This window comes from Neoarius graeffei, chromosome 15 (assembly GCF_027579695.1).
Source record: "Neoarius graeffei isolate fNeoGra1 chromosome 15, fNeoGra1.pri, whole genome shotgun sequence".
Taxonomy (NCBI): Eukaryota; Metazoa; Chordata; class Actinopteri; order Siluriformes; family Ariidae; genus Neoarius; species Neoarius graeffei.
In genome coordinates this window covers 45435051-45461625 of record NC_083583.1, presented here as the reverse complement: position 1 = coordinate 45461625, position 26575 = coordinate 45435051, and the positions used below count along the sequence as shown (strand labels likewise).

At 42.7% G+C, this 26575-nt stretch overlaps 1 protein-coding gene across 1 annotated transcript in view; it reads right to left on the bottom strand.

Annotated features, from left to right (window-relative positions):
• unc13a (unc-13 homolog A (C. elegans)) overlaps positions 1–12753 on the bottom strand; it is a 62422-nt gene extending 49669 nt beyond the window's left edge. Inside the window, exons 1-7 of the mRNA XM_060940665.1 lie at positions 12703–12753; positions 10051–10174; positions 7093–7163; positions 6826–6880; positions 6397–6426; positions 5366–5561; positions 4590–4709 (exon numbers count right to left, since the gene is read on the bottom strand). Coding sequence (XP_060796648.1) covers positions 4590–4709; positions 5366–5561; positions 6397–6426; positions 6826–6880; positions 7093–7163; positions 10051–10174; positions 12703–12753 — 647 coding nt within the window. The remainder of the gene's footprint in view (positions 1–4589; positions 4710–5365; positions 5562–6396; positions 6427–6825; positions 6881–7092; positions 7164–10050; positions 10175–12702) is intronic.
• Between the last annotated feature and the right edge of the window lie 13822 nt (positions 12754–26575).

Here is a 26575-nt window from a genome sequence, read left to right as displayed (position 1 = left end):
ATATGGACTCTCACTACCTGGTCTCTAATACTGGGTGGGCATCTGTAGACCAACCTAGGTGGTTGGTTAAAAACATTGATAAGTCTTGGATCAGATTTCACTATATGCCAATGTTTCTGTATAATCCTTTTGAACTCAAATCCCACTGGGGAATATTTAGTCACACAGAAGATGGGATTACTCTTTTTTATTTTAGTGTTAGGCTGTAAAGATTAATCCTGAGTAACAGTACTGAATCTATTCGCCACAGAGTCAATCCATTCTTGTTTATAGCCCCTATCCAAGAATCTCTCTTTTAAATTCTTGGCTTGATGTTCATAACTCGCGTCAGAGCTACATATTCGTCTGATCTGATGAAACTGACTTACAGGAAGGCTCTTAATGAGGTGAGTAGGATGAAAGCTATCTCCCTGTAATATAGTATTCCTGTCCGTAGGTTTCCTGTATAAATCACTCTGTAAAATAAGATCTTGTTTGATAATCCTGACATCTAGGAAACTAATTTCTACTGGACTAAATTCAAGGGTAAAGTTCAAATGTTCATTGGCAGAATTTAGATACTGATGAAATTGCCTAAGAGTGTCAGTGGTCCCTGTCCAGATTATAAAAATATTGTCAATGTAGCGTTTATATAGAAGAATATTAGAATAAAACATGTTTACTACTGGATTCAGGACAAATTTGTTTTCAAACAGACCCATATAGAGATTTGCATAGTTGGGAGTCATGGTGCTTCCCATCGCCGTTCCCTTTGTTTGTAAATAGAACTCATCCTTAAAAAGAAAAAAATTTGAGGTTAGAATTAATTCAGTCAAGTCAATAACACATTCGGTACTGGGTTTGCTCATAGATGGCATTTGATTAAGGAAAAAAGCTACTGCGTCTAAACCCCCACTATGTGGGATGTTTGTATAGAGGCTAGTAACATCAAATGTGGCAAGAAGGCAGTCCTGATTAGGTAGTATAATAGACTTCAGTTTTTTAATGAGATCTATGGAATCTCTTGTATACGATGGCAAAGCAATGACACATGGCTTTAAACATTGATCAACAAAAAACGTCGAACGGTCGAAACGTTGTGTATCTATCAATAAAATCATTGACAGCAGCAGTGACAGTGTGCAGGACTTTGACTTGGCCATTCCAAAACATTAACTTTATTCGTCTTTAACCATTCTTTGGTCGAACAACTTGTGTGCTTAGGGTCGTTGTCTTGCTGCATGACCCACCTTCTCTTGAGATTCAGTTCATGGACAGATGTCCTGACATTTTCCTTTAGAATTTGCAGGCATCGTTCAGAATTCATTGTTCCATCAATTATGGCAAGCCGTCCTGGCCCAGATGCAGCAAAACAGGCCCAAACCATTATACTACCACCACCATGTTTCACAGATGGGATAAGGTTCTTATGCTGGAATGCAGTGTTTTCCTTTCTCCAAACATAACGCTTCTCATTTAAACCAAAGTTTTATTTTGGTCTCATCCGTCCACAAAACATTTTTCCAATAGCCTTCTGGCTTGTCCACGTGATCTTTAGTAAACTGCAGATGAGCAGCAATGTTCTTTTTGGAGAGCAGTGGCTTTCTCCTTGCAACCGTCATGCACACCATTGTTGTTCAGTGTTCTCCTGATGGTGGACTCATGAACATTAACGTCAGCCAAAGTGAAAGAGGCCTTCAGTTGCTTAGAAGTTACCCTGGGGTCCTTTGTGACCTCACTGACTATTACACGCCTTGCTCTTGGAATAATCTTTGTTGGTCAACCACTCCTGGGGAGGGTAACAATGGTCTTGAATCTCCTCCATTTGTACACAATCTGTCTGACTGTAGCTTGGTGGAGTCCAAACTCTTTAGAGATGGTTTTGTAACCTTTTCCAGCCTGATGAGCATCAACAATTTTTCTGAGGTCCTCAGAAATCTCCTTTCTTCGTGCCATGATACACTTCCACAAACATGTGTTGTGAAGATCAGACTTTGATAGATCCCTGTTCTTTAAATAAAACAGGGTGCCCACTCACACCTGATTGTCATCCCACTGATTGAAAACACCTGACTCTAATTTCACCTTCAAATTAACTGCAAATCCTAGAGGTTCACATACTTTTGCCACTCACAGATATGTAATATTGGATCATTTTCCTCAATAAATAAATGACCAAGTATAATATTTTTGTCTCATTTGTTTAACTGGGTTCTCTTTATCTACTTTTAGGACTTGTGTGAAAATCTGATGATGTTTTAGGTCATATTTATGCAGAAATATAGAAAATTCTAAAGGGTTCACAAACTTTCAAGCACCACTGTATATTTCCATAATTAGCATAGAGTATCCAAAAGTCAGCCACTCCAACAGTCTCGTAATATACATCATCTTCTATAATGATTTATACTGAGCATCTAGAACCTATTCAGAGAACCATCCCTTGCTTGGATTGTGTCTAATTATTTCAACACCATATAAAATCATGTGCAGGTCAAATATAGGCATTGCGTAATTGATTATAAGCTGTTTAACTAAAACGCGCACTGAGGATACACAGAGCCCACCTTCATATTTTTACACCAACCAGTATGTGTTTGGGAGAAGGGAAAAAAATGGAGGAAACCCATACACACATAAGTGAAGAACATTTAAAAACAAAACAAAGCAAAACATTGAGCTCAGGACTTGACCAGGGACCCTATGAGATGGCAAAGTTTCCCACTTTTTTTTTATTTTATTTTTTTTAATGTAAACCACTGTTCTCTCGAATGTGATTTGTTTTTTGATGTCACATCATTTGTGAACACAGATAATCAGCAATTGAAAGTCATAAGCATTTATTTATTTATTTATTTATTAGCCTGATGTGAAAATCTTGAAATTCCACAGGGTGTACCAAAGTGCTGATCTCCAGACTTAAATAGTCTCTGTGAGTTCCATACTACCAAAGTTTACAGCTTAAAGCTAGACGGCCTTTCGATTAAAATCGGTGAAATTTAGTTCCCTCTGAAATTTGGTGATAATGATATATGTTTATTTCTGTAACATCTCACAAAATATCAGGCAATTCTGTGGCTGGGAAGTTATTTCATTTGAGGGGATTCCCGAGCAAATAATGCGCATGAAATCGCTCGCTTTGCGCAGTCAAGCAGACAGAGGAAGTCCGTGTGTGCATGTGCAGGTTTAACTTCTTCTTCTTCTTTTGGGTTTTACAGCAGCTGGCATCCAGTGTTGCATTACTGCCATCTACAGGTTTACCTTGACCGTGCACTGACAGTTACATCATTCTGTCGCTAAACGAACAGCTGATCACACCGAGGTGCTCGCTGACCGCCGATATTTATTAGTTTGGTCCTGCATTTCCTTTCCTTCATAAAATAATGTCTTTTTTTCTCACTTTCCGTTACTGTAGACGGTCTTTCACATTTCATTCGCACACTCACGTCCTCCATTTTCCTCTCCTGTTTCAAATTTGTATCCCACAATGCCTTGTGCGAGCGGGGAAAGCCCACCACGTGATGCATGACGTAGTATCTTGAATTGGGTCATGGTGAAGCAGGAAAAAATAGCGGAGAATTTAGGGCCCTTAACTGTTCTATTTTTAAAACACCTAATAAAATTGGAAGTCTGTGATTCGAATTCAGTAGCTTTCGGTCCACTAGACAAAAATAATTGGGTGTCAAGGAAAATTATTTTTATGACCTACACTTGAAAAATCTGAAAAGCAGTATAGCTTTAAAATGGTGTGAGAATTTAAAGAGCTCTTATTAATCCAAAGAAAAATTCTTTCACAATTTCAGAATCACACTCTGCATTCCACTTGTTTTTCACATGTAAAAGTAAACCATTCTTAAATATCATGTGTGCTTACATTTATGATAATTTTTTGCTAAAATAATCTTTAAATGGCCATTTAATTTTGATGACTAGATCTGGTTGAGATCAAATCACACACCAGAGAGAAAATACAAGGTCAAGGGCATATAGAGGATGACTGACTTTAAAGCACTGCACTAGAGAGCAAAAAGGAAGCTTGTGAACGTTGAGGAGCAAATCCTTTGCTTTCTGATCCATACACACAGTCTTGCCAGCTGCCAGCTCTGAATACGGGCTTTTTAACTGGTCTGCAATTACTGTAGCTGAAGTTAAGACATACTGAATCACAGAGTTGCCTGCTAGCTCTGTCAGGCAAAAGACAAGCAAATAGCATCCTACCAGAAGAAAACACATACCATTCTTCTTTACTGTGTGACACACTAAACTGACCTGACACAGCACGACAAAGAGTAGTGAGGGCCAGAATCATTCAGTCAGACACATCAAAATAATATGTTACGTTGCATCATTAAGTACACAGCAGTGACGGCACAGAATAGAAATACGTAGAGAACAAAAGATACAGAAATATATATGTATATATGCAGTATATATAATCAATATAGATAATGCATGTAAAAGAAGAGGGTTGTGCGCATGCATGCAAGCACAGCAAGGACCACAGGACCAGACATGTCCAAATCCACGACATCATCACAGCGGCATGGAATCACAGGCTGGAGCAGCAGGAGGAAGAGGAGGGTGGAGGTGAAGGAGCTACAGAGACCCACCTATCAGAGAGCGAGCGCCTACTGTCTAAGGAGTACTGGCGGCTGGTCCGCCTGCTCGAGCCGGAGGCCGAATCAAGATCACTGCGGCCGTTGGTGGCGGAGTCTAAACTATCATAGCGTCTGGGAGGAGGGAAGGGGAGGGGACAAGGCAGGAAGAGGAGGAGCATAAGTCATGGCTTATTTGCATCTGGCCTTGAAAGGACAGCCATAGTAAAACCAACATGGTTCAGATTCTAACTCCAGGTGGTTGGTTCACCAGGCTCTATAAAAAAAAAACCCTTCACAAAAGCTTTAGCATACATTCTGTAGCCATTCATGAGTTAAAATATGTTGAAGAAGGATTCATAAAACTCTGTCTTATAAAGGTATGGGTATGTGCTAATGCATCAATGCATCAGCATTCACTGCAACACTAGTTTCCAAAACTGCTATTGTTGTGAATTGGAGAAAAAGGAAGAAACATGAGTTAATGAGATGAGCACAGGCTTGAACGCATCTCCAGTATTCAGGGCAGAGGGGGTGCCAGTGATGCTCCCCAGCAATTCTATGTATACAATAAGTGGTCATCCAAGGGCTTGCATACACGGACCCCTGAATACTCTGAAGAAGTTCATAAGGATAATGTGAGTTCATAATCATACATAACAGTTTATCTACTAAACCACAATTCAAATAAATTGCACTAGTATAAGCAGCAACAACCTGAGCCTCCTGATTGAGGTAGTTAAAGGAAGACTACAAATTATAAAACACACAAGGGCCATAGTACTCTGTACCTCATAGTTCTCTGGTTATCGTAGTCATAGTCTTGCATGTCGTCGTAGCGTGAGCCACGGTGCATATGGCGAATGGGGTACTGGTGCATGGAGGCGTTGGGCTGGGATGTGGTGTAATATGGAGGAGGGATACTGTTGCTCGTCTCACTGCGGTAATCACTGTCTCGATCATCCACTGCACTGTCTGGATCGTCATCTGGAAGCATGATGTAATGATTTAAACACACATACAGTGGATATGATCCTTACATATACTGTACATGAACATTTGACTACAGATCTGAAGACTCATTTCAACATGGCTATCTCCTGTGGTGTAGTTTATACAGAAACATTACTTTTTTTAAGAATTAAAGGAGCAGTTTGTCATTTTTGGCAATAGTGTAAATCATAATCATTACTTTGAAGGAAAAGTAGCAGAGCTGAGCAGCTTTGCTTCAGTTATGGATGAGGCTAATTTCAGGGTCAGACGCCTGAACTGAAGAAACCTGAAGAAAGTCTGTCAAATATTTCATCTCATCTCATCTCATTATCTCTAGCCGCTTTATCCTTCTACAGGGTCGCAGGCAAGCTGGAGCCTATCCCAGCTGACTACGGGCGAAAGGCGGGGTACACCCTGGACAAGTCGCCAGGTCATCACAGGGCTGACACATAGACACAGACAACCATTCACACTCACATTCACACCTACGGTCAATTTAGAGTCACCAGTTAACCTAACCTGCATGTCTTTGGACTGTGGGGGAAACCGGAGCACCCGGAGGAAACCCACGCGGACACGGGGAGAACATGCAAACTCCACACAGAAAGGCCCTCGCCGGCCCCGGGGCTCGAACCCAGGACCTTCTTGCTGTGAGGCGACAGCGCTAACCACTACACCACCGTGCCGCCCAAATATTTCATATATTTGGAAATATATAATTAATATAGAACTACAAACCCTTTGAAAATACAAAAGGCGTATTTAAGGGATCTCCTGTAAAAGGACGTTGGGATTAAAATACAAGAAAAAATAAATGAACGTTGCTTACTTTGTTGGTCTCCCCATAGACTCCAATTACCTACAGTAGAAAAGAGAAAATCAGCTCCAGATAAACTCAGCAGTGATGAGCAGGTGGTTCAGAGGATCATAAAATCCAGACGTGATAAGGGTATAAAACCGGACGTCAGCAGAGGGTGAGGATGACCTTGCTGCTGCAGGCTAACTGTGATTAGGGCAATATGTTAGCATCTACTTCTAATCAGAGCTTTCACCATGGCGCTATATAGCCACAGGAGCTATTCTCACCTTGCCTCCCCTTTATAACTCACACTGAAATGTTTACGATATACAAAGCCCCTTTGCTGACTGTAACATCTACATTTTCAGAACACACTTCCTACCTTTCAAGCTGGTTATTAATCTTGTGAAATGAGTGTCTGGGCCTGTGTGCGTGTGAAAATGTGGTGTGTCTACTCACAACACTGTGTTGATGGCACTGGAAGTGGTCTCTCATGCTCCTCCTGATATGAATACTGCATAAATAAACAATGCAATAAATACAAGAGCCTAATAGTCAGCAATAACAAAATAGCTTTTAACTTCCCTCACATCAGTGGGTACATGAGAGAAGGAGAAATGTAATAAAAACACTGTTCACTCTAGGTGACTGAGTGACAATATCTCTTAATTAAAAGCTGCTCTGGCCTTCTGGCCCAAAAGTCTGGAGATGGATGAGAAAACTCACATCTTGGTCCCTCATGGCATTTAGCTGCTCTAGTTTTTTGGCCCAGTAGCGAGCTTCCTCCTCTGGAATGTCTGAAACCACAAATTTCATCAGCTAATAGTTCTGGGGCAGGTTACAGGATGAAGTCACCTAGGCTTACTACAATGGTGCTTGAAAGTTTGTGAACCCTTTAGAATTTTCTATATTTCTGCATAAACAGGACCTAAAACATCATCAGATTTTCACACAAGTCCTAAAAGTAGATAAAGAGACCCAGTTAAACAAATGAGACAAAATTTTTTTTTATAGTTGGTCATTTATTTATTGAGGAAAATGATCCAATATTACATATCTGTGAGTGGTAAAAGTATGTGAACCTTTGCATTCAGTATCTGGTGTGACCCCCTTGTGCAGCAATAACTGCAACTAAATGTTTCCAGTAACTGTTGATCAGTCCTGCACACCGGCTTGGAGGAATTTTAGCCCATTCCTCCATACAGAACAGCTTCAACTCTGGGATGTTGGTGGGTTTCCTCACATGAACTGCTCGCTTCAGGTCCTTCTACAACATTTCGATTGGATTAAGGTCAGGACTTTGACTTGGCCATTCCAAAACATTAACTTTATTATTCTTTAACCATTCTTTGGTAGAACGACTTGTGTGCTGGGGGTCATTGTCTTGCTGCATGACCAACCTTCTCTTGAGATTCCGTTCATGGACAAATGTCCTGACATTTTCCTTTAGAATTTGCTGGTATAATTCAGAATTCATTGTTCCATCAATGATGGCAAGCGTCCTGGCCCAGATGCAGCAAAACAGGCCCAAACCATGATACTACCACCACCATGTTTCACAGATGGGATAAGGTTCTTATGCTGGAATGCAGTGTTTTCCTTTCTCCAAACATAACGCTTCTCATTTAAACCAAAAAGTTCTATTTTGGTCTCATCCATCCACAAAACATTTTTCCAACAGCCTTCTGGCTTGTCCACGTGATCTTTACCAAACTGCAGAAGAGCAGCAATGTTCTTTTTGGAGAGCAGTGGCTTTCTCCTTGCAACCCTGCCATGTACACCATTGTTGTGTAGTGTTCTCCTGATGGTGGACTCATGAACATTAACATTAGCCAATGCGAGAGAGGCCTTCAGTTGCTTAGAAGTTACCCCGAGGTCCTTTGTGACCTCACCGACTATTACACGCCTTGCTCTTGGAGTGATCTTTGTTGGTCAACCACTCCTGGGGAGGACAACAATGGTCTTGAATTTCCTCCATTTGTACACAATCTGTCTGACTGTGGATTGGTGGAGTCCAAACTCTTTAGAGATGGTTTTGTAACCTTTTCCAGCCTGATCAGCATCAACAATGCTTTTTCTGAGGTCCTCAGAAATCTCCTTTCTTCGTGCCATGATACACTTCCACAAGCATGTGTTGTGAAGATCAGACTTTGATAGATCCCTGTTCTTTAAATAAAACAGGGTGCCCACTCACACCTGATTGTCATCCCATTGACTGAAAACACCTGACTCTAATTTCACCTTCAAACTAACTGCTAATCCTAGAGGTTCACATACTTTTGCCACTCACAGATATGTAATATTGGATCATTTTCCTCAATAAATAAATGACCAAGTATAATATTTTTGTCTCATTTGTTTAACTGGGTTCTTTTTTATCTACTTTTAGTACTTGTGTGAAAATCTGATGATATTTTAGGTCCTATTTATGCAGAAATATACAACCCCAATTCCCAAAAAGTTGGGACAAAGTACAAATTGTAAATAAAAATGGAATGCAATAATTTACAAATCTTAAAAACTGATATTGTAGTCACAATAGAACATAGACAACATATCAAATGTCGAAACTGAGACATTTTGAAATTTCATGCCAAATATTGGCTCAATTGAAATTTCATGACAGCAACACATCTCAAAAAAGTTGGTACAGGGGCAATAAGAGGCTGGAAAAGTTAAAGGTATAAAAAAGGAACAGCTGGAGGACCAAATTGCAACTCATTAGGTCAATTGGCAATAGGTCATTAACATGACTGGGTATAAAAAGAGCATCTTGGAGTGGCAGCGGCTCTCAGAAGTAAAGATGGGAAGAGGATCACCAATCCCCCTAATTCTGCACCGACAAATAGTGGACCAATATCAGAAAGGAGTTCGACAGTGTAAAATTGCAAAGAGTTTGAACATATTATCATCTACAGTGCATAATATCATCAAAAGATTCAGAGAATCTGAAAGAATCTCTGTGCGTAAGGGTCAAGGCTGGAAAACCATACTGGGTACCCGTGATCTTCAGGCCCTGAGACGGCACTGCATCACATACAGGCATGCTTCTGTATTGGAAATCACAAAATGGGCTCAGGAATATTTCCAGAGAACATTATCTGTTCTCCATCAATTACAGCATCATGGCTGCATAGAAGAAGGGTCCAGGTACTGAACTGGCCAGCCTGCAGTCCAGATCTTTCACCCATAGAAAACATTTGGCGCATCATAAAATGGAAGATACGACAAAAAAGACCTAAGACAGTTGAGCAACTAGAATCCTACGTTAGACAAGAATGGGTTAACATTCCTATCCCTAAACTTGAGCAACTTTTCTCCTCAGTCCCCAGACATTTACAGACTGTTGTAAAGAGAAAAGGGGATGTCTCACAGTGGTAAACATGGCCTTGTCCCAACTTTTTTGAGATGTGTTGTTGTCATGAAATTTAAAATCACTTCATTTTTCTCTTTAAATGATACATTTTCTCAGTTTAAACATTTGATATATCATCTATGTTCTATTCTGAATAAAATATGGAATTTTGAAACTTCCACATCATTGCATTCCGTTTTTATTTACAATTTGTACTTTGTCCCAACTTTTTTGGAATCGGGGTTGTAGAAAATTCTAAAGGGTTCACAAACTTTCTAGTACCACTGTACTACTACATACAGTATAACAGACAGGAGTGCTCAGTTTACCTAAAGGCAACTCAAAGCGTGTGTCCAGAAGCACACGGTGGAAGGTTGGATCTTTAGTGCCACAGATCTCATTTTCTGCCATGATGACCTGGGAGTCTAAAGTCATCCACTGCCCCGGTCCTTCCTGTTATACAAGAAATTAAAAGGACGCTGTTATGATCTTTAGTCATTTTCAGTGTGTGATGGAGAAAATGAGTATATTCTTTTGATACCATGAATATGTTATTAAAGGAATGCTTTTAGACTTCTCTCCATACTTCCCTATGCTGGAATCGCTGAAAACATTTTTAAACAAAATTACTTACAATGGAAGTTTAAGTGTATTTGTTTGTACAGTCAATTAATATTTAAGTGAAATGCATCATTTTGTAGAACACGTTAACACTTGTTTATCAAGCAAAGATATTTGTGAAATTAAATTCTAAATCTGTACAGTTCGTGGTTCAGTGATGGGACTGCTTTTTCAGAGGGAAATTGTGGTTACCAACAAAAACACGTAAATATGAAATGTTTATTTTTACCTAATCTTAAAGGAATACAACAAAACCCCTGTGAAACTGGAACTAACTGGGATTACCTTACTGTATTGCTCGAGTGCTGGAAAGTTGGATAAATCTATGCTTAAGTAGCATAGGTAAGAGGTTCTCTGATGTCTGTCTACTAAGATTTTTAATGCAAGAGAATGTAGTGCTTGCTGTTTTGAATTAAAATGATATGCATGTGCATGTACTGTGCATTTATTGATACTAAAACCTTAAAGGAGATATGCAGAACCATGGCCTCACTTTTTGTTTATAAATGCCTTGAGACCTCAAGAATGGCATAGGAATCGTTTTAAGCGTTTACAATAAATCTAATATCGTAATTTTTACGATTAAAGTGATTCATATAGGTCATGGTCTGAGTGAATGACCTTGACATCTGTGACGAGGCTATCGGTCTCATCGCCATTTCCGCTATACTAAAACACAGAGCTAACTGCAACTTCAAGCCTCCATTTTAAGCTAATTTATCACCATGCCACATAGATGTGTTGCTGGCGGGTGCAGACAGAAGGTGGATTTATGTTGCATTCATGGCCCAAGAATGTTCAAACTGCAAAGATTTGGACGCGTTTTGTGAGAAATTCACAGATTGGGCACCTACAAAGTGGTCTCTCCTCTGCTCTGCACATTTTACTGATGACTTGTACGAAACCTCTGATCTGTTGAGGAGCGTTGGCTATAAGCCCGTACTGAAAGAGGGTGCAGTACCAACAATTAAAGGAAAAGAAAACTACAAGAAAAGGAAAGCAAGTTCAGTTGCACCTGTTCTCCCGGAGTGTGAGCCGAGCAGTAACGGCGGAGTACTCAGTATGGAGAAAATAGAGAATGAGTGGACCAGTCGTCAGATTTCTCCACTGGATATGCTTTTTTTTCCGCTGGATATGCTTGCCTCAGCAGCAATAGCGTATGTGGAAGAAGCGAATGAACAAATAACTGAAAGTCAGATTGTTTCAAAACAATCGGCCACAAGATCGGCCTTCAAGAAGCAAGAACACAGACGGGTAAGATGCGACTCTCATTAGGTTACATAACAAGAAAAAACAACAACACCCGTTGTTTACCTGCATTTAGATTAATAGATGTAACTTGTATTGTGTATTTAAGTTACTGGTATAAGATTATTTAATTTGCTTCAGAATGTGATTGTCTCAGTTCATCTGATTATTTAATTAGCCTTTTATGTTTTATCAGTGAAAATGCATGCATGTACATGTATGTTGCATAAGTTATAACACCTATCCTGTTTTAATGAGAGTCACATGAGACGGTCAGTTCAATTCCATCCAGTTTTCTAGACGGCTTTGTTCTCTGGCTTTATTTTGTAAGGTGTGGGTCTCCGTGACTGACACGTTACTATCGGATTCACTTTCCGATGGTTCGAACTGATACGGTTCTACGCGTATAGCAGTAGCACGTACACACACTCCAATTTCAGGACTATCACAGTCTGATGTATTACTATCTGAGGAATCTGAAGAATCTCCAATAAATCTGAACGAAGAGGCCATTGCAACCACTCTCGCCTGCTAGAGTCTGGCTTTGGTCTATAGCACCGGTTCCTGCTGTGACGTCACACATTCAGGGCTGGCTGGCTCAGTGGGGCAGCTCGAATGCCAACTTTGCAGTCGATTTTAACTCTCAGAAATATATATTTTTATTCCCAATTATGCAGCATACAAGAGTCCATGATGGAGATACTATCCACTCAGAAATGTATGTAAAAATAACGGTTCTGCGTATCTCCTTTAAGTTTTAGTAGGTTTCAAGTAAATGGACTTTCTGTTCTTCTCTTACAACAAGGAAGCATACATAAGCTATTAATATTGTAGTGTAGATAGATATTAGTAAAAAATCTGGGTTTTTCTTATAATATTACATTATACCTACTAATGTCATTCATCATGAACGGTGTAGGAAGAAAATATATAAATGCACTGTTTAGAGAGATACATAGTTTATTGGATCAATTCAATTATATATATATATATATATATATAAGTGCCGAAAATGTATTGAAAGCCAGCTGGCCAGCGTCTGCATGTATAGGCCTATAGAGGGTGAGTATTGCTGCAGGCTGTTGGATGCAAGCATGCCATCTGTGCCATACCTCATTGGACTGACGAATGCTGCGTAAAGGGATCCACAGTGTGCCCACCATGGTGTCCCAGATCAAGCCTTTGTTCCAGACCTCCACAGTCAGGCCCAAATCTAGCCTGTTAATCTCACTAGGATAGAGAGGGGTGGATGAGAAAAACGAAAGAGACTTTCAACACGGCCACTACAAAGACATCACTGGAAATGTCAGGTTTTGCCAGGACAGCTTAACGTAAGCAAAGTAACCATGATAACCACGTTATTTCATGAATAACATATTTCCTTGATATTTAATATGTTGAGGTGAACATTTTAAATATATCACGTTAAAGAGCACAGATCATTTCGCTTGTGAAAATAAGATATTTTCATATCTTATCTCATCTCATTATCTGTAGCTGCTTTGTCCTGTTCTACAGGGTCGCAGGCAAGCTGGAGCCTATCCCAGCTGACTACGGGCGAAAGGTGGGGTACACCCTGGACAAGTCGCCAGGTCATCACAGGGCTGACACATAGACACAGACAACCATTCACACTCACATTCACACCTACGGTCAATTTAGAGTCACCAGTTAACCTAACCTGCATGTCTTTGGACTGTGGGGGAAACCGGAGCACCCGGAGGAAACCCACGCGGACACGGGGAGAACATGCAAACTCCGCACAGAAAGGCCCTTGCCGGCCACGGGGCTCGAACCCGAACCTTCTTGCTGTGAGGCGACAGCGCTAACCACTACACCACCGTGCCGCCCATATCTTATACTATAAAAATATATTTATAAAAACAGGCACACACATACACACACACATACACACAAAAACCCTGCCTGCAAAGGCAGTACAATTACCATCTGCATTATGATACTATAAGTTCCTCTCCACAGGAAGGAAATCACTTTGCTGCATCTAATCCTAATAATAGCTTTGATATCAGTACTAAGCACTGTGTTTGTGACTACAGGGCAAATCATACGGAATGATGGCTGGTGCCACATTAAACGCAAGCAGAGACAGAAGTAAGAGAAAGAAAGCGTCTAAATAAGTTTCTTAAAGAGACACAGTTTAGAGAACTGCAAATCAGTGTGATAAAACACTAAAAAGCAGAAAGGACCCTTTTGGTCACACTGGGTCTGGCTCTGTGTTCTATAATACACACTCACTGGCCATTTTAATCAGAACTTGTTCTTGTAAGATTCCTGTTCTTGTCTGGCAGGAGTGGAGCCCAATGTGGTCTTCTGTTGTTGCATGCTGAGATGCTTTTCTGTTCACCACGGTTGTAAAGAGTTACTATGAGTTGCTATAGCCTTCCTGGCAGCTCGAACCAATCTGGGCAATTTCCTCTGACCTCTCTTATCAACAAGACGTTTCCACCCACAGAACTGTCACTCACTCAATGTTTTTTTGTTTTTCGCACCATTCTGTGTAAACTCTAGAGACTGTTGTGTGTGAAAACCCCAGGAGATCAGCAGTTTCTGAAGTACTCAAACCAGTCCATCTGGCTCAAACCAACAAGTCACACTTTGAGATCGCAATTTTTTCCCATTCTGATGTTTGACGTGAACATTAACTGAAGCTCCTGATTTGTATTTGCATTATTTTATGCATTGTGCTGCTGTCGAGGGATCGACTGATTAGAGAACTGCACAAAAGAGCAGGTGGAAGTATGGGTGTTCCTAATAAAGTGACCGGTGAGTGTATACAGTATATATTAATTGGATTTGATTTACAAATGTATAAGCAGCACTCAGAAATGTTTGTTCAAAAATCTGGAGTTGTTATCAGCAACACTAGGTAACATCTATGCACTTGAGATTGAGGCCATTAGGGAAATGTGTGTGCGCGCCACCGCCCAGGGAACTGCAAATGTTTTCTGAGAAAATAACAAAACGTCTCTGACCTCAGTGGAAGGAACGTAAAGGATAAACTGCTGTGAAAGCTAATGTTCAGTGATATCCCAAAGAAGGGAAACCTCATCACGATTATCTAAGTAGCTGCAGATAATTTTGCTCCCCAGTGAAATCACTGGAGTTATTTCAGCGAAGTCTCTTGTGCTTCTGAGAAAGACAGAAGAATAAGTGTTTCTTACAACATGAAGTCCTGTTCCCAACATGGCTGACTGCCTCGCACAGCAATGGTGGTGCTCTTCACGTTCTGCACCTTGAGTGTCACATAGGTGTTGAATTTTTCTGGAACACACACACACACACACACACACACACACACACACACACACACACACACACACACACACGTGTCTGACACACTGCTGTACTGCAATGCTAAGATGGATAAAACCTACAGAGTATGAAAATGGAAAGCAAGTAGTGATCAGAGATTTTTGACCTACCTTGCGGTCCATCCAGCTTTGCTTTTTTCACTGTAACAAAAACAGAATTGATAAATGAAATTAAAGGAAGACTCCAGTGTTGTACAACACAATCGCTACCTACCATGCCATGTTTAATTTGTTTAACTGGGTTCTCTTTATCTACTTTTCGGACTTGTGTGAAAATCTGATGATGTTTTAGGTCATATTTATGCAGAAATATAGAAAATTCTAAAGGGTTCACAAACTTTCAAGCACTACTGTATGTGTGATTGTTTTGGGCAACGGTCAAAAACAAGGGCAATTGCAGCTTTCAAGAAACATTTATGCAAAATATATATTTTTAGAACACTTTCAGGAATTTATATATAAAGATCTAATTTTGTGCATTGTCCTAAAGTAAAGTACTGAAAGCTAACAGTGTGAAAAGTGATATTGTAGACAAACAAAAAAACTAAATAAAACACAACTTGTTTGACATGATGCAACATTTTTTTCCCTTTCTTCACGGACAGAAAAGGCACAAAATAACCTATATACAAACAGAAAGGGATTGAAGAAGCTCACAAAAGGAAGCAGAAAACTTCTGTCACTTGTGCTTTGGGGATTTTGGAAGAACCAGCTATTTTTATATGCACCCTGACATCACCATACTGATTCATAATTCATGTAAACCCATGCAACGTGGATGGCAAGCTTCAGTGTAAGGGTGGCATTAAAATTCAAAGCTCTCATGTTAATCCCCTACCCCCACCTTTCACTTTGGAACTCACAGCAAAAACGCCACGCTGTCTCTTTTTAATCTGGCTTTAATGTCTGTAATGATGGCTATATAAACAACCTGAGGATTTCTCACTCCTGATCGTGCACTTCACACGCATGATAGCTGGAATGGTTAGGTTTGCGTTTATTCTCCTGATATTGCATAAAAAAAACATTTTATGGGATTAGACTAATCTTATAGTTAGCTCATTGGTAATAATTAGATATAGTATCATAGAACAGTTTCATAAATTGAAGGGCTTATTTCCAAAACCTGCTAAATCCATTTATGTTCATGGATTTAACAGGTTTTGGAAATAAGCCCCTCAGTTCAGGGTATAATCATTCCACAACTTAGTGTCATGGCTTTCAGTTTAACGGTGTGCCTGAACATCCTGGTCCTAAGTCACCTTATGACTTGATATCTTTTTTTATGTTTTATTATAACAATCACCATGTTCAATTCACACACAATAAATTTCATAATTTCAAATATGTGTGACGCAGCACAAGTTCGAGGTTAACCATTACGTTAACTCAGTGACTAATAGGTAATCTTGCATCTGTATTTGCACCATTTTAATGGATTTTAATGGATTAATGCATTTAGAAGAATATAATATATATTTATATCTAATATGACTGGGTAAGTGCTTGCATCATGAAGACATTAACAATGTCTTGAGGTTCAAAAAAGGCCCATGTGACCCATACAGAGAATGAGTTTATCAAATCTACTGGATGCACTTCTGTATAACTCAAAACTGAAAGACAGGTAGCATCTTAAAATCCACTTGCACAGATACGTTCCGCCTTGAGTACTTGATTCATGCAAATCCTTGCGTTACCAGGATGTTGTCTGCTGAACACTAGGCCTGATTACACAACACCAGCCTTACATAAATATGCAGACATTTGATAAAAGTCCTAGGACGTCCCTACAGACTGACGACTAAAAATAAAAATTAACATAAAGTGTTTTATTAAAGACAAACAGCTTCCACATTCCTTGGAACAAATTTGACAAGTTTTGCTACCACACCCAGATCCCCTCTTATGTAGCTTCCGTTCATATATTCTCCCTTTCCATCTCTTCCGCATGAGCTCTATTTAATCTCTCAGTGCTGTCGAGTGCCGTATCCCCACTACTAAAAATAACTGCCTTAGTGTGACAGAGAGCTGAGACTTAGGAAGACGCCTACCAAAACTCAGTACAAAGCAACAATATTAAAACACCGTTTGATTGAAGGCCTGGATTTAATGCATTCAAACTCAATTCCTTACAAATGGAGTGGAAAAACCACACACAAATGAGTTCTGGGTCAAAATATTAGAGAAAACTGGCAATCCTGTTTAAACAGAAAGTCATGCTGCTTAAAAAATTCTCATCTTGTATCATATACTGAGCTGGGTCATGGAAAGTAATTGAATTTAATGTTTTAGTTAATACATGTAAAATTCCCAGTCTGTTCTCAGTGGTGGAAAATAGAGATGTATCTTCCAAGACAAAACGAAGTGCATACACAAAAAACATGGCCATTATGTGAGAAATGATGATCGATGAGACTGTCTGGGTGAAGGGTAAAAAGGCAAAGGGGTGAAAATGGGCTCCGTCTGACAAAAATAGAAAGCTCAGAGATCTAATCAATACGGTCTGCATATAGTTCCTTCATAATACGGAAAAGATATAATTGTATTGATGTTGTTCCTTGAGGTTATTGATGGACTGGAACAAATAATACCAGGAAGCCAGGAAAACCAGTCGTGTGTGGCGTGTTTAATCTTGCAACTTGTGAAAAGAATATTTCCCACTGAGATCTAATTTACACATTTTGGTAGAAGACTCAGTTCACGCTTAATGAATTCCAAGAATCATAACAGAAGGGTGTGAAGAATTCATAAGAATACTCTATTTTATATATATATATATATATATATATATATATATATATATCATCTCATTATCTCTAGCCGCTTTATCCTGTTCTACAGGGTCGCAGGCAAGCTGGAGCCTATCCCAGCTGACTACGGGCGAAAGGTGGGGTACACCCTGGACAAGTCGCCAGGTCATCACAGGGCTGACACATAGACACAGACAACCATTCACACTCACATTCACACCTACGGTCAATTTAGAGTCACCAGTTAACCTAACCTGCATGTCTTTGGACTGTGGGGGAAACCGGAGCACCCGGAGGAAACCCACGCGGACACGGGGAGAACATGCAAACTCCACACAGAAAGGCCCTCGCCGGCCACGGGGCTCGAACCCAGACCTTCTTGCTGTAAGGCGACAGCGCTAACCACTACACCACCGTGCCACCCCATATATATATATATATATACACACACATACACACACACAGAGTGTCTTGCAAAAGTATTCATCCCCCTTGGTGTTTGTCCTGTTTTGTTGCATTACAAGCTGGAATTAAAATGGATTTTTGGATGGTTAGCACCACTTGATTTACACAACATGCCTACCACTTTAAAGGTGCAATTTTATTGATTTTTTTGGTGACACAAACAATAAGATAAAAAAAACAGAAATATTGAGTGTGCATATGTATTCACCCCCTTTCATATGAAACCCCTAAATAAGAGCTGGTCCAACCAATTTAACTTCATAAGTCACATAATTAGTTGATTAAGATCCACCTGTGTGCAATCAAAGTGTCACATGATCTGTCACATGATGTCTGTATAAATCAACCTGTTCTGGAAGGACCCTGACTCGGTGACTCGGCAACACGACTAAGCAAGCAACATGAAAACTAAGGAGCACTCCAAACAGGTCAAAGACAAAGTTGTGGAGAAGTAAAGATCAGGGCTGGGTTATAAAAAATATCCCAAACTTTGAATATCCCAGGGAGCACCATTAAATCCATTATAGCAAAATGGAAAGAATATAAAGAAGGGTGGCACGGTGGTGTAGTGGTTAGCACTGTCGCCTCACAGCAAGAAGGGCCTGGGTTCGAGCCCAGTGGCCGACAAGGGCCTTTCTGTGTGGAGTTTGCATGTTCTCCCCGTGTCTGCATGGGTTTCCTTCGGGTGCTCCGGTTTCCCCCACAGTCCAAAGACATGCAGGTTTGGCTAATTGGTGGCTCCAAATTGACCATAAGTGTGAGTGTGAATGGTTGTCTGTGTCTATGTGTCAGCCCTGTGATGACCTGGCAACTTGTCCAGGGTGTACCCCGCTTCTCACCCATAGTCAGCTGGGATAGACTCCAGCTTGCCTATGACTCTGTAGAACAGGATAAGTGTCTCGTCTCGTCTCGTCTCGTCTTCTTCCGCTTATCTGGGACCAGGTCGCGGAGGCAGCAGTCTAATCATGGAAGCCCAAACTTCCCTTTCCCCAGACACCTCGGCCAGCTCCTCGGGAAGAACACCGAGGCGTTCCCAGGCCAGCCGAGAGACATAGTCCCTCCAGCGTGTCCTGGGTCTTCCCCGGGGCCTCCTCCCGGGGGGACATGCCTGGAACACCTCCCCAGGGAGGCGTCCAGGAGGCATCCGAAAAAGATGCCCGAGCCACCTCAGCTGGTTCCTCTCGATGTGGAGGAGCAGCGGCTCTACTCCAAGCTCCTCCCGAGTGACTGTGTTTCTCACCCTATCTCTAAGGGAGCGCCCAGCCACCCTGCGAAGGAAACTCATTTCAGCCGCTTGTATCCGCGATCTTGTTCTTTCTGTCATTACCCAAAGCTCATGACCATAGGTGAGAGTCGGAACGTAGATCGACCGGTAAATTGAGAGCTTTGCCTTTTGGCTCAGCTCCTTCTTCACCACGACGGACTGGTAAAGCGACCGCATTACTGCGGAGGCTGCACCGATCCGCCTGTCGATCTCACGTTCCATCCTTCCCTCACTCGTGAACAAGATCCCAAGATACTTAAACTCCTCCACTTGAGGCAGGACTTCTCCACCAACCTGGAGAGGGCAAGCCACCCTTTTCCGGTCGAGAACCATGGCCTCGGACTTGGAGGTGCTGATTCTCATCCCAGCCGCTTCACACTCGACTGCAAACCGCCCCAGTGCATGCTGAAGGTCCTGGTTTGAAGAAGCCAACAGGACAACATCATCTGCAAAAAGCAGAGATGAAATCCTGTGGTTCCCAAACAGGATTCCTTCCGGCCCTGACTGCGCCTAGAAATTCTGTCCATAAAAATTATGAACAGAACCGGTGACAAAGGGCAGCCCTGCCGGAGTCCAACATGCACTGGGAACAGGTCTGACTTACTGCCGGCAATGCGAACCAGACTCCTGCTCCGTTCATACAGGGACCGGACAGCCCTTAGCAAAGAGCCCCGAACCCCATACTCCCGAAGCACCCCCCACAGAATACCACGGGGGACACAGTCGAATGCCTTCTCCAGATCCACAAAGCACATGTGGACTGGTTGGGCAAACTCCCATGAACCCTTGAGCACCCTATGAAGGGTATAGAGCTGGTCCAGTGTTCCGCGACCAGGACGAAAACCACATTGTTCCTCCTGGATCCAAGGTTCGACTATTGGTCGAATTCTCCTCTCCAGTACCCTGGAGTAAACTTTCCCTGGGAGGCTGAGAAGTGTGATTCCCCTATAATTGGAGCACACTCTCCAGTCCCCTTTCTTAAAAAGAGGGACCACCACCCCAGTCTGCCACTCCAGAGGCACTGTCCCCGACCGCCACGCGATGTTGCAGAGGCGTGTCAACCAAGACAGCCCCACAACATCCAGAGACTTGAGATACTCAGGGCGGATCTCATCCACCCCCGGTGCCTTGCCACCGAGGAGCTTGCAAACCACCTCAGTGACTTCGGCTTGGGTAACGGACGAGTCCACCTCTGAGTCATCAGCCTCAGTCTCCTCAGTGGAAGACATGACGGTGGGATTGAGGAGATCCTCAAAGTATTCCTTCCACCGCCCGACAATGTCCCCAGTCGAGGTCAACAGCTCCCCACCCACACTGTAAACAGTGTTGGCAGAGTACTGCTTCCCCCTCCTGAGGCGCCGGGTGGTTTGCCAGAATTTCTTCGAGGCCGACCGATAGTCCTTCTCCATGGCCTCCCCGAGCTCCTCCCAGTTCCGAGTTTTTGCCTCCGCAACTGCCCGAGCTGCAGCACGCCTGGCCTGCCGATACCCGTCGGCTGCCTCAGGAGTCCCGGAGGTCAACATGGCCCGATAGGACTCCTTCTTCAGCTTGACGGCATCCCTTACTTCCGGTGTCCACCACCGGGTTCGGGGATTGCCGCCACGACAGGCACCGGAGACCTTGCGGCCACAGCTCCGAACAGCTGCGTCCACAATGGAGGTAGAGAACATGGTCCACTCAGACTCAATGTCCCCCGCCTCCCTCGGAAGCTGGGAAAAGCTCTCCCGGAGGTGGGAGTTAAAGACCTCCCCAACAGAGTGCTCAGCCAGACGTTCCCAGCAGACCCTCACCATACGTTTGGGCCTGCCAGGTCTGTCCAGCTTCCTCCTCCGCCAGCGGATCCAACTCACCACCAGGTGGTGATCAGTTGACAGCTCAGCCCCTCTCTTCACCCGAGTGTCCAAGACATAGGGCCGGAGATCAGATGAAATGACTACAAAATCGATCATCGACCTCCGACCTAAGGTGTCCTGGTGCCACGTGCACTTATGGACACCCCTATGCTCGAACATGGTGTTCGTTATGGACAAACCGTGACTAGCACAGAAGTCCAATAACAAAACACCACTCGGGTTCAGATCGGGGAGGCCGTTCCTCCCAACCACGCCCCTCCAGGTGTCACTGTCGTCGCCCACGTGAGCATTGAAGTCCCCCAGTAGTACAATGGAGTCCCCAGTCTGAGCACCCCTCAGTACCTCTCCCAGGGACTCCAAGAAGGCTGGATACTCTATACTGCTATTTGGCCCGTAGGCACAAACAACAGCAAGAGCCCTCTCTCCAATCCGAAGGCGCAGAGAGGCGACCCTCTCGTTCACTGGGGTAAACTCCAACACATGGCGGCTGAGCTGGGGAGCTATAAGCAAGCCCACACCAGCCCGCCGCCGCTCACCACGGGCGACTCCAGAGAAGTGGAAAGTCCAGCCCCTCTCGAGGAGCTGGGTTCCAGAGCCCAAGCTGTGCGTGGAGGTGAGCCCGACTATCTCTAGCCGGTACCTCTCAACCTCCCGCACAAGCTCAGGCTCTTTCCCCCCAGCGAAGTGACATTCCATGTCCCAACAGCCAGCCGCTGTGTCCGGGGATCAGGTCGTCGAGGCCCCTGCCTTCGACTGCCACCCAATCCACACTGCACCAAACCCCTACTGCTACCTCTGTGGGTGGTGAACCCACAGGAGGTCGGGCCCACGTCACCTCTTCGGGCTGAGTCCGGCCGGGCCCCATGGGCAAAGGCCCGGCCACCAAGCGCTTGCATACGAGCCCCAACCCCGGGCCTGGCTCCAGGGTGGGGCCCCGGCTGCGTCATACCGGGCGACGTCACGGTCCTGGATTTTTTCTCCATAGGGGTTTTTGGTGAACTGCTCTTGGTCTGGCCTGTCACCTAGGACCTGTCTGCCTTGGGAAACCCTAACAGGGGCATAATGCCCCCGACAACATAGCTCCTAGGATCATTCAAGCACACAAACCCCTCCACCACAATAAGGGGGCAGTTCTAGGAGGGGACAGGATAAGTGGCTACAGATAATGGATGGATGAAAAGAATATGGCACCACTACAAACCTGATAAGAGAAGGCCGCCCACCAAAACTCACAGACTGAGTAAGGTGTGAATTAATCAGAGATGCAGCAAAGACACCAAAGATAACACTGAAGGAGCTGCAAATATCCACAGTGGAGATGGGAGTATCTGTCCATAGGACCACTTTAAGCTGTACACTCCAAATAGTGGGGCTTTATGGAAGAGTGGCCAGAAAAAAGCCATTGTTTAAAAAAAAAAAAAGAAAACACATTTGGAGTTTGCCCAACAGCATGTGGCAGACTCCCCAAACACATGGAAGAAGATTCTCTGGTCAGATGAGACTAAAATTTAACTTTTTGGCCATCATGGGAAACACCATGTGTGGCACAAACCCAACACCCTGAGAACACCATTCCTACAGTGAAGCATGGTGGTGGCAGCATCATGCTGTGGGCATATTTTTCATCTGCAGGGACAGAAAAGCTGGTCAGGATTGAAGGAAAGATGGATGGCACTAAATAAAGGGCAATTCTGGAGGAAAACTTGTTTGAGTCAGCCAGAGGTTTGAGACTGGGATGATGGTTCACGTTCCAGCAGGACAATGACTCTAAACATACTGCTAAAGCGACACTGGACTGGTTTAAAGGGTAACATTTATATGTCTTGGAATGACCTTATCAAAGCCCAGACCTCAATCCAATTGAGAATCTGTGGCATCACTTGAAGATTGCTGTACACCAATGCAACCCATCTAACTTGAAGGAGTTGGAGCAGTTTTGCCTTGAGGAATAGACAAAAATCCCAGTGGCTAGATGTGCTAAGCTAATAGAGACATACCCCAAGAGACTTGCAGCTGTAATTGTAGCAAAAGGTGGCTCTATAAAGTATTGACTTTGGGGGTGAATACCTATGCACACTCCAGATTTCTGCTTTTTCATCTTAATTATTGTTTGTGTCACAATAATTCCATAATAATTTATTTCCAGCTTGTAATGCAACAAAACAGGACAAACACCAAGGGGGATGAATACTTTTGCAAGGCACTATCTATCTATCTATCTATCTATCTATCTATGGTGGCATGGTGGTGTAGTGGTTAGTGCTGTCGCCTCACAGCAAGAAGGTCCGGGTTCGAGCCCCGTGGCTGGCGAGGGCCTTTCTGTGTGGAGTTTGCATGTTCTCCTCGTGTCCACGTGGGTTTCCTCCAGGTGTTCCGGTTTCCCCCACAGTCCAAAGACATGCAGGTTAGGTTAACTGGTGACTCTAAATTGACCGTAGGTGTGAATGTGAGTGTGAATGGTTGTCTGTGTCTATGTGTCAGCCCTGTGATGACCTGGCGACTTGTCCAGGGTGTACCCCGCCTTTCGCCCGTAGTCAGCTGGGATAGGCTCCAGCTTGCCTGTGACCCTGTAGAAGGATAAAGCAGCTAGAGATAATGAGATGAGATATATATATATATATATATATATAAAATCAAAGAACATCATGGTACTTTTAGGGGTAAAACGGCTTGTCACTGGGGCAGTATCCTCTAAGGAACTTATTTGTACCTTTTGTCTACTGCTTGGGAACATATATGTACCATAAAAAGGTATACATACTTACCTTGAAGTCCAATAATGAGCCCTAGGTGGTACATTAATGTAGACTGTACCTTGGGGGACAGAAATGGACTCCTACTGTACCCTTATTTCTGACAGTGTATATATCCATCCATCCATTATCTGTAACCGCTTATCCTGTGCAGGGTTGCGGGCAAGCTGGAGCCTATCCCAGCTGACTACGGGCGAAAGGCGGGGTACACCCTGGACAAGTCACCAGGTTATCGCAGGGCTGACACATAGAGGCAAACAACCATTCACACTCACATTCACACCTACGGTCAATTTAGAGTCACCAGTTAACCTAACCTGCATGTCTTTGGACTGTGGGGGAAACCGGAGCACCCGGAGGAAACCCACGCGGACACGGGGAGAACATGCAAACTCCACACAGAAAGGCCCCCATTGGCCGCTGGGCTCAAACCCAAGCCCTTCTTGCTGTGAGCTGGCAGTGCTAACCACTACACCACTGTGCTGCCCATGTGTGTGTGTGTGTGTGGGTGTGGGTGTTTTCAGTTTAGTTTATAGTGTCTGTTTCAGGGTGTATTCCTGCCTCATGCCCTGTGTATTCCCGAGATGGGCTCTGAATCCACCACAGCCCTGAATAAGTTACAGCACTTACTAAAGATGAATTCATGACAGAACAAGTGAATATTTCTTCATTTAACCCTATAAGTGGTGATTTTATAAACGCAATGAACACTCATCACTGCAAGTCCTGATTATTTAATTATAAGCATTTTGATAATATATTATTCTGGGAAAAAAACCTTGTAATGCAATCCAAACAAAAGTTCAGTCTTGGCTGTGCTCAAATTTCCTATCCATGCTTATTATAAATGACTCCTTGCTGATAACAGGCCTATCATATTTACCAAATATTAACCCTAATCAGTCTGTTATATTATAATATTCTAATTGAAACATTTAAGGAAAATCATGTCATTTACAGCTTTACAGTATATCATATCATTGTCTTCCTTCTTTAAAAGTGTGAAAGATATTTGAAAAAGAATGATCAAAACATAAAATGTAATAAAACAAAAGAGAAATGTAATGGTTATAAACATTATATATATATATATATATATATATATAAACCCAAATATCCAATTGAGAACAGACAAGCCTAAGTTCTGTGCATCTGCTCAGGTTATTAAAGCAATTGCCAGGAATCTGTCTGGTCTCTTTGACACTCGCCCACACACACGCGGTTGTACTTGGACGTCAGTGCTGGAAACTCTGCCTGATTCATTACAGACTGGTGGCAGACTGGTAGGCGTGCATGTAAATGGGACTCAGATTGTAAGGAGCTCTGAGCCTGGCCATTTATAATGAACCCAGGGCACGACAGTGCATGTGAGGGCAGCCAAGAAAGATGTCAGGTGAATGAACTTGGTAAACCATGGCCCAATAAGTATCCTTAACTAAACGACAGACTTTGTCAGTATCAATCATTCGGAGTAGATCGGTCCAGGTGGGAATGGCGTTACTGTTGCTGATTTCACGTGACAAGTTTCTGACATTTTTACCTCCTACATGAATGTTCCTCAATCCTGGAATACCTCCGCCCTGTATGTGTGGGTGATATAGCATTTTATAAAAGATTATAAAACTGTGCTTACAGTCACAATATTTAGTTTTGGGTATTTTGGGTATATTTAGTATCAGTGCCAGATAGAGATTAACTACATTGAAGTTCAAATACTGTATATATATATATATATATATATATATATATATATATATATATATATTTTTTTTTTCACAAAAACAAATGTGGGTGGGTAGCATGACATTCCTCTGTCCCATCGATCAGAAGGACACTAGCTGATCGTGGGTGTGTGTGAGCTCATGTATAGGAAAGGGCAGTTAGCGCTCTCCTCCAAGTGCATTCAGCTGCCCTATGATGTTACATGAGATGTGGAGGCTGGCTTCATATGTCTGAAAGGAAGCACGTGCTGACCCTCACCCTCCCTGCTTGGTAGCTGTTATGCAACAGAGGAGAATTATCTAGTGGGAGAAATTGGGAATGTTTAACTTTGTTTTTAAATTGAAGAAAAGAATAATGAAAGAAACATTTACTTTAATGTTCAATTAATTCTTTGGTACAACAAGTAGATTTACAGAAGTAATGACAATAGCAGCAACACTCTCCAAAAAGTGTAGTGTTAATGGGATGTGCTGTTAGAGGAAAATAATCAGTGACAGTGTGTTATGATGTGGTGAGATTATTTACTAAAGAATGGAACACTATAATTTATCGTTATATGTCTGTGAAACAACTTATTATCCATCCATTATCCGTAGCCGCTTATCTTGTACAGGGTCGCAGGCAAGCTGGAGCCTATCCCAGCTGACTATGGGCGAGAGGTGGGGTACACCCTGGACAAGTCGCCAGATCATCACAGGGCTGACACATAGACACAGACAACCATTCACACTCACTTTTACACCTACGGTCAATTTAGAATTAGCCTAACCTGCATGTCTTTGGATTGTGGGGGAAACCGGAGCACCCGGAGGAAACCCACGCAGACACAGGGAGAACATG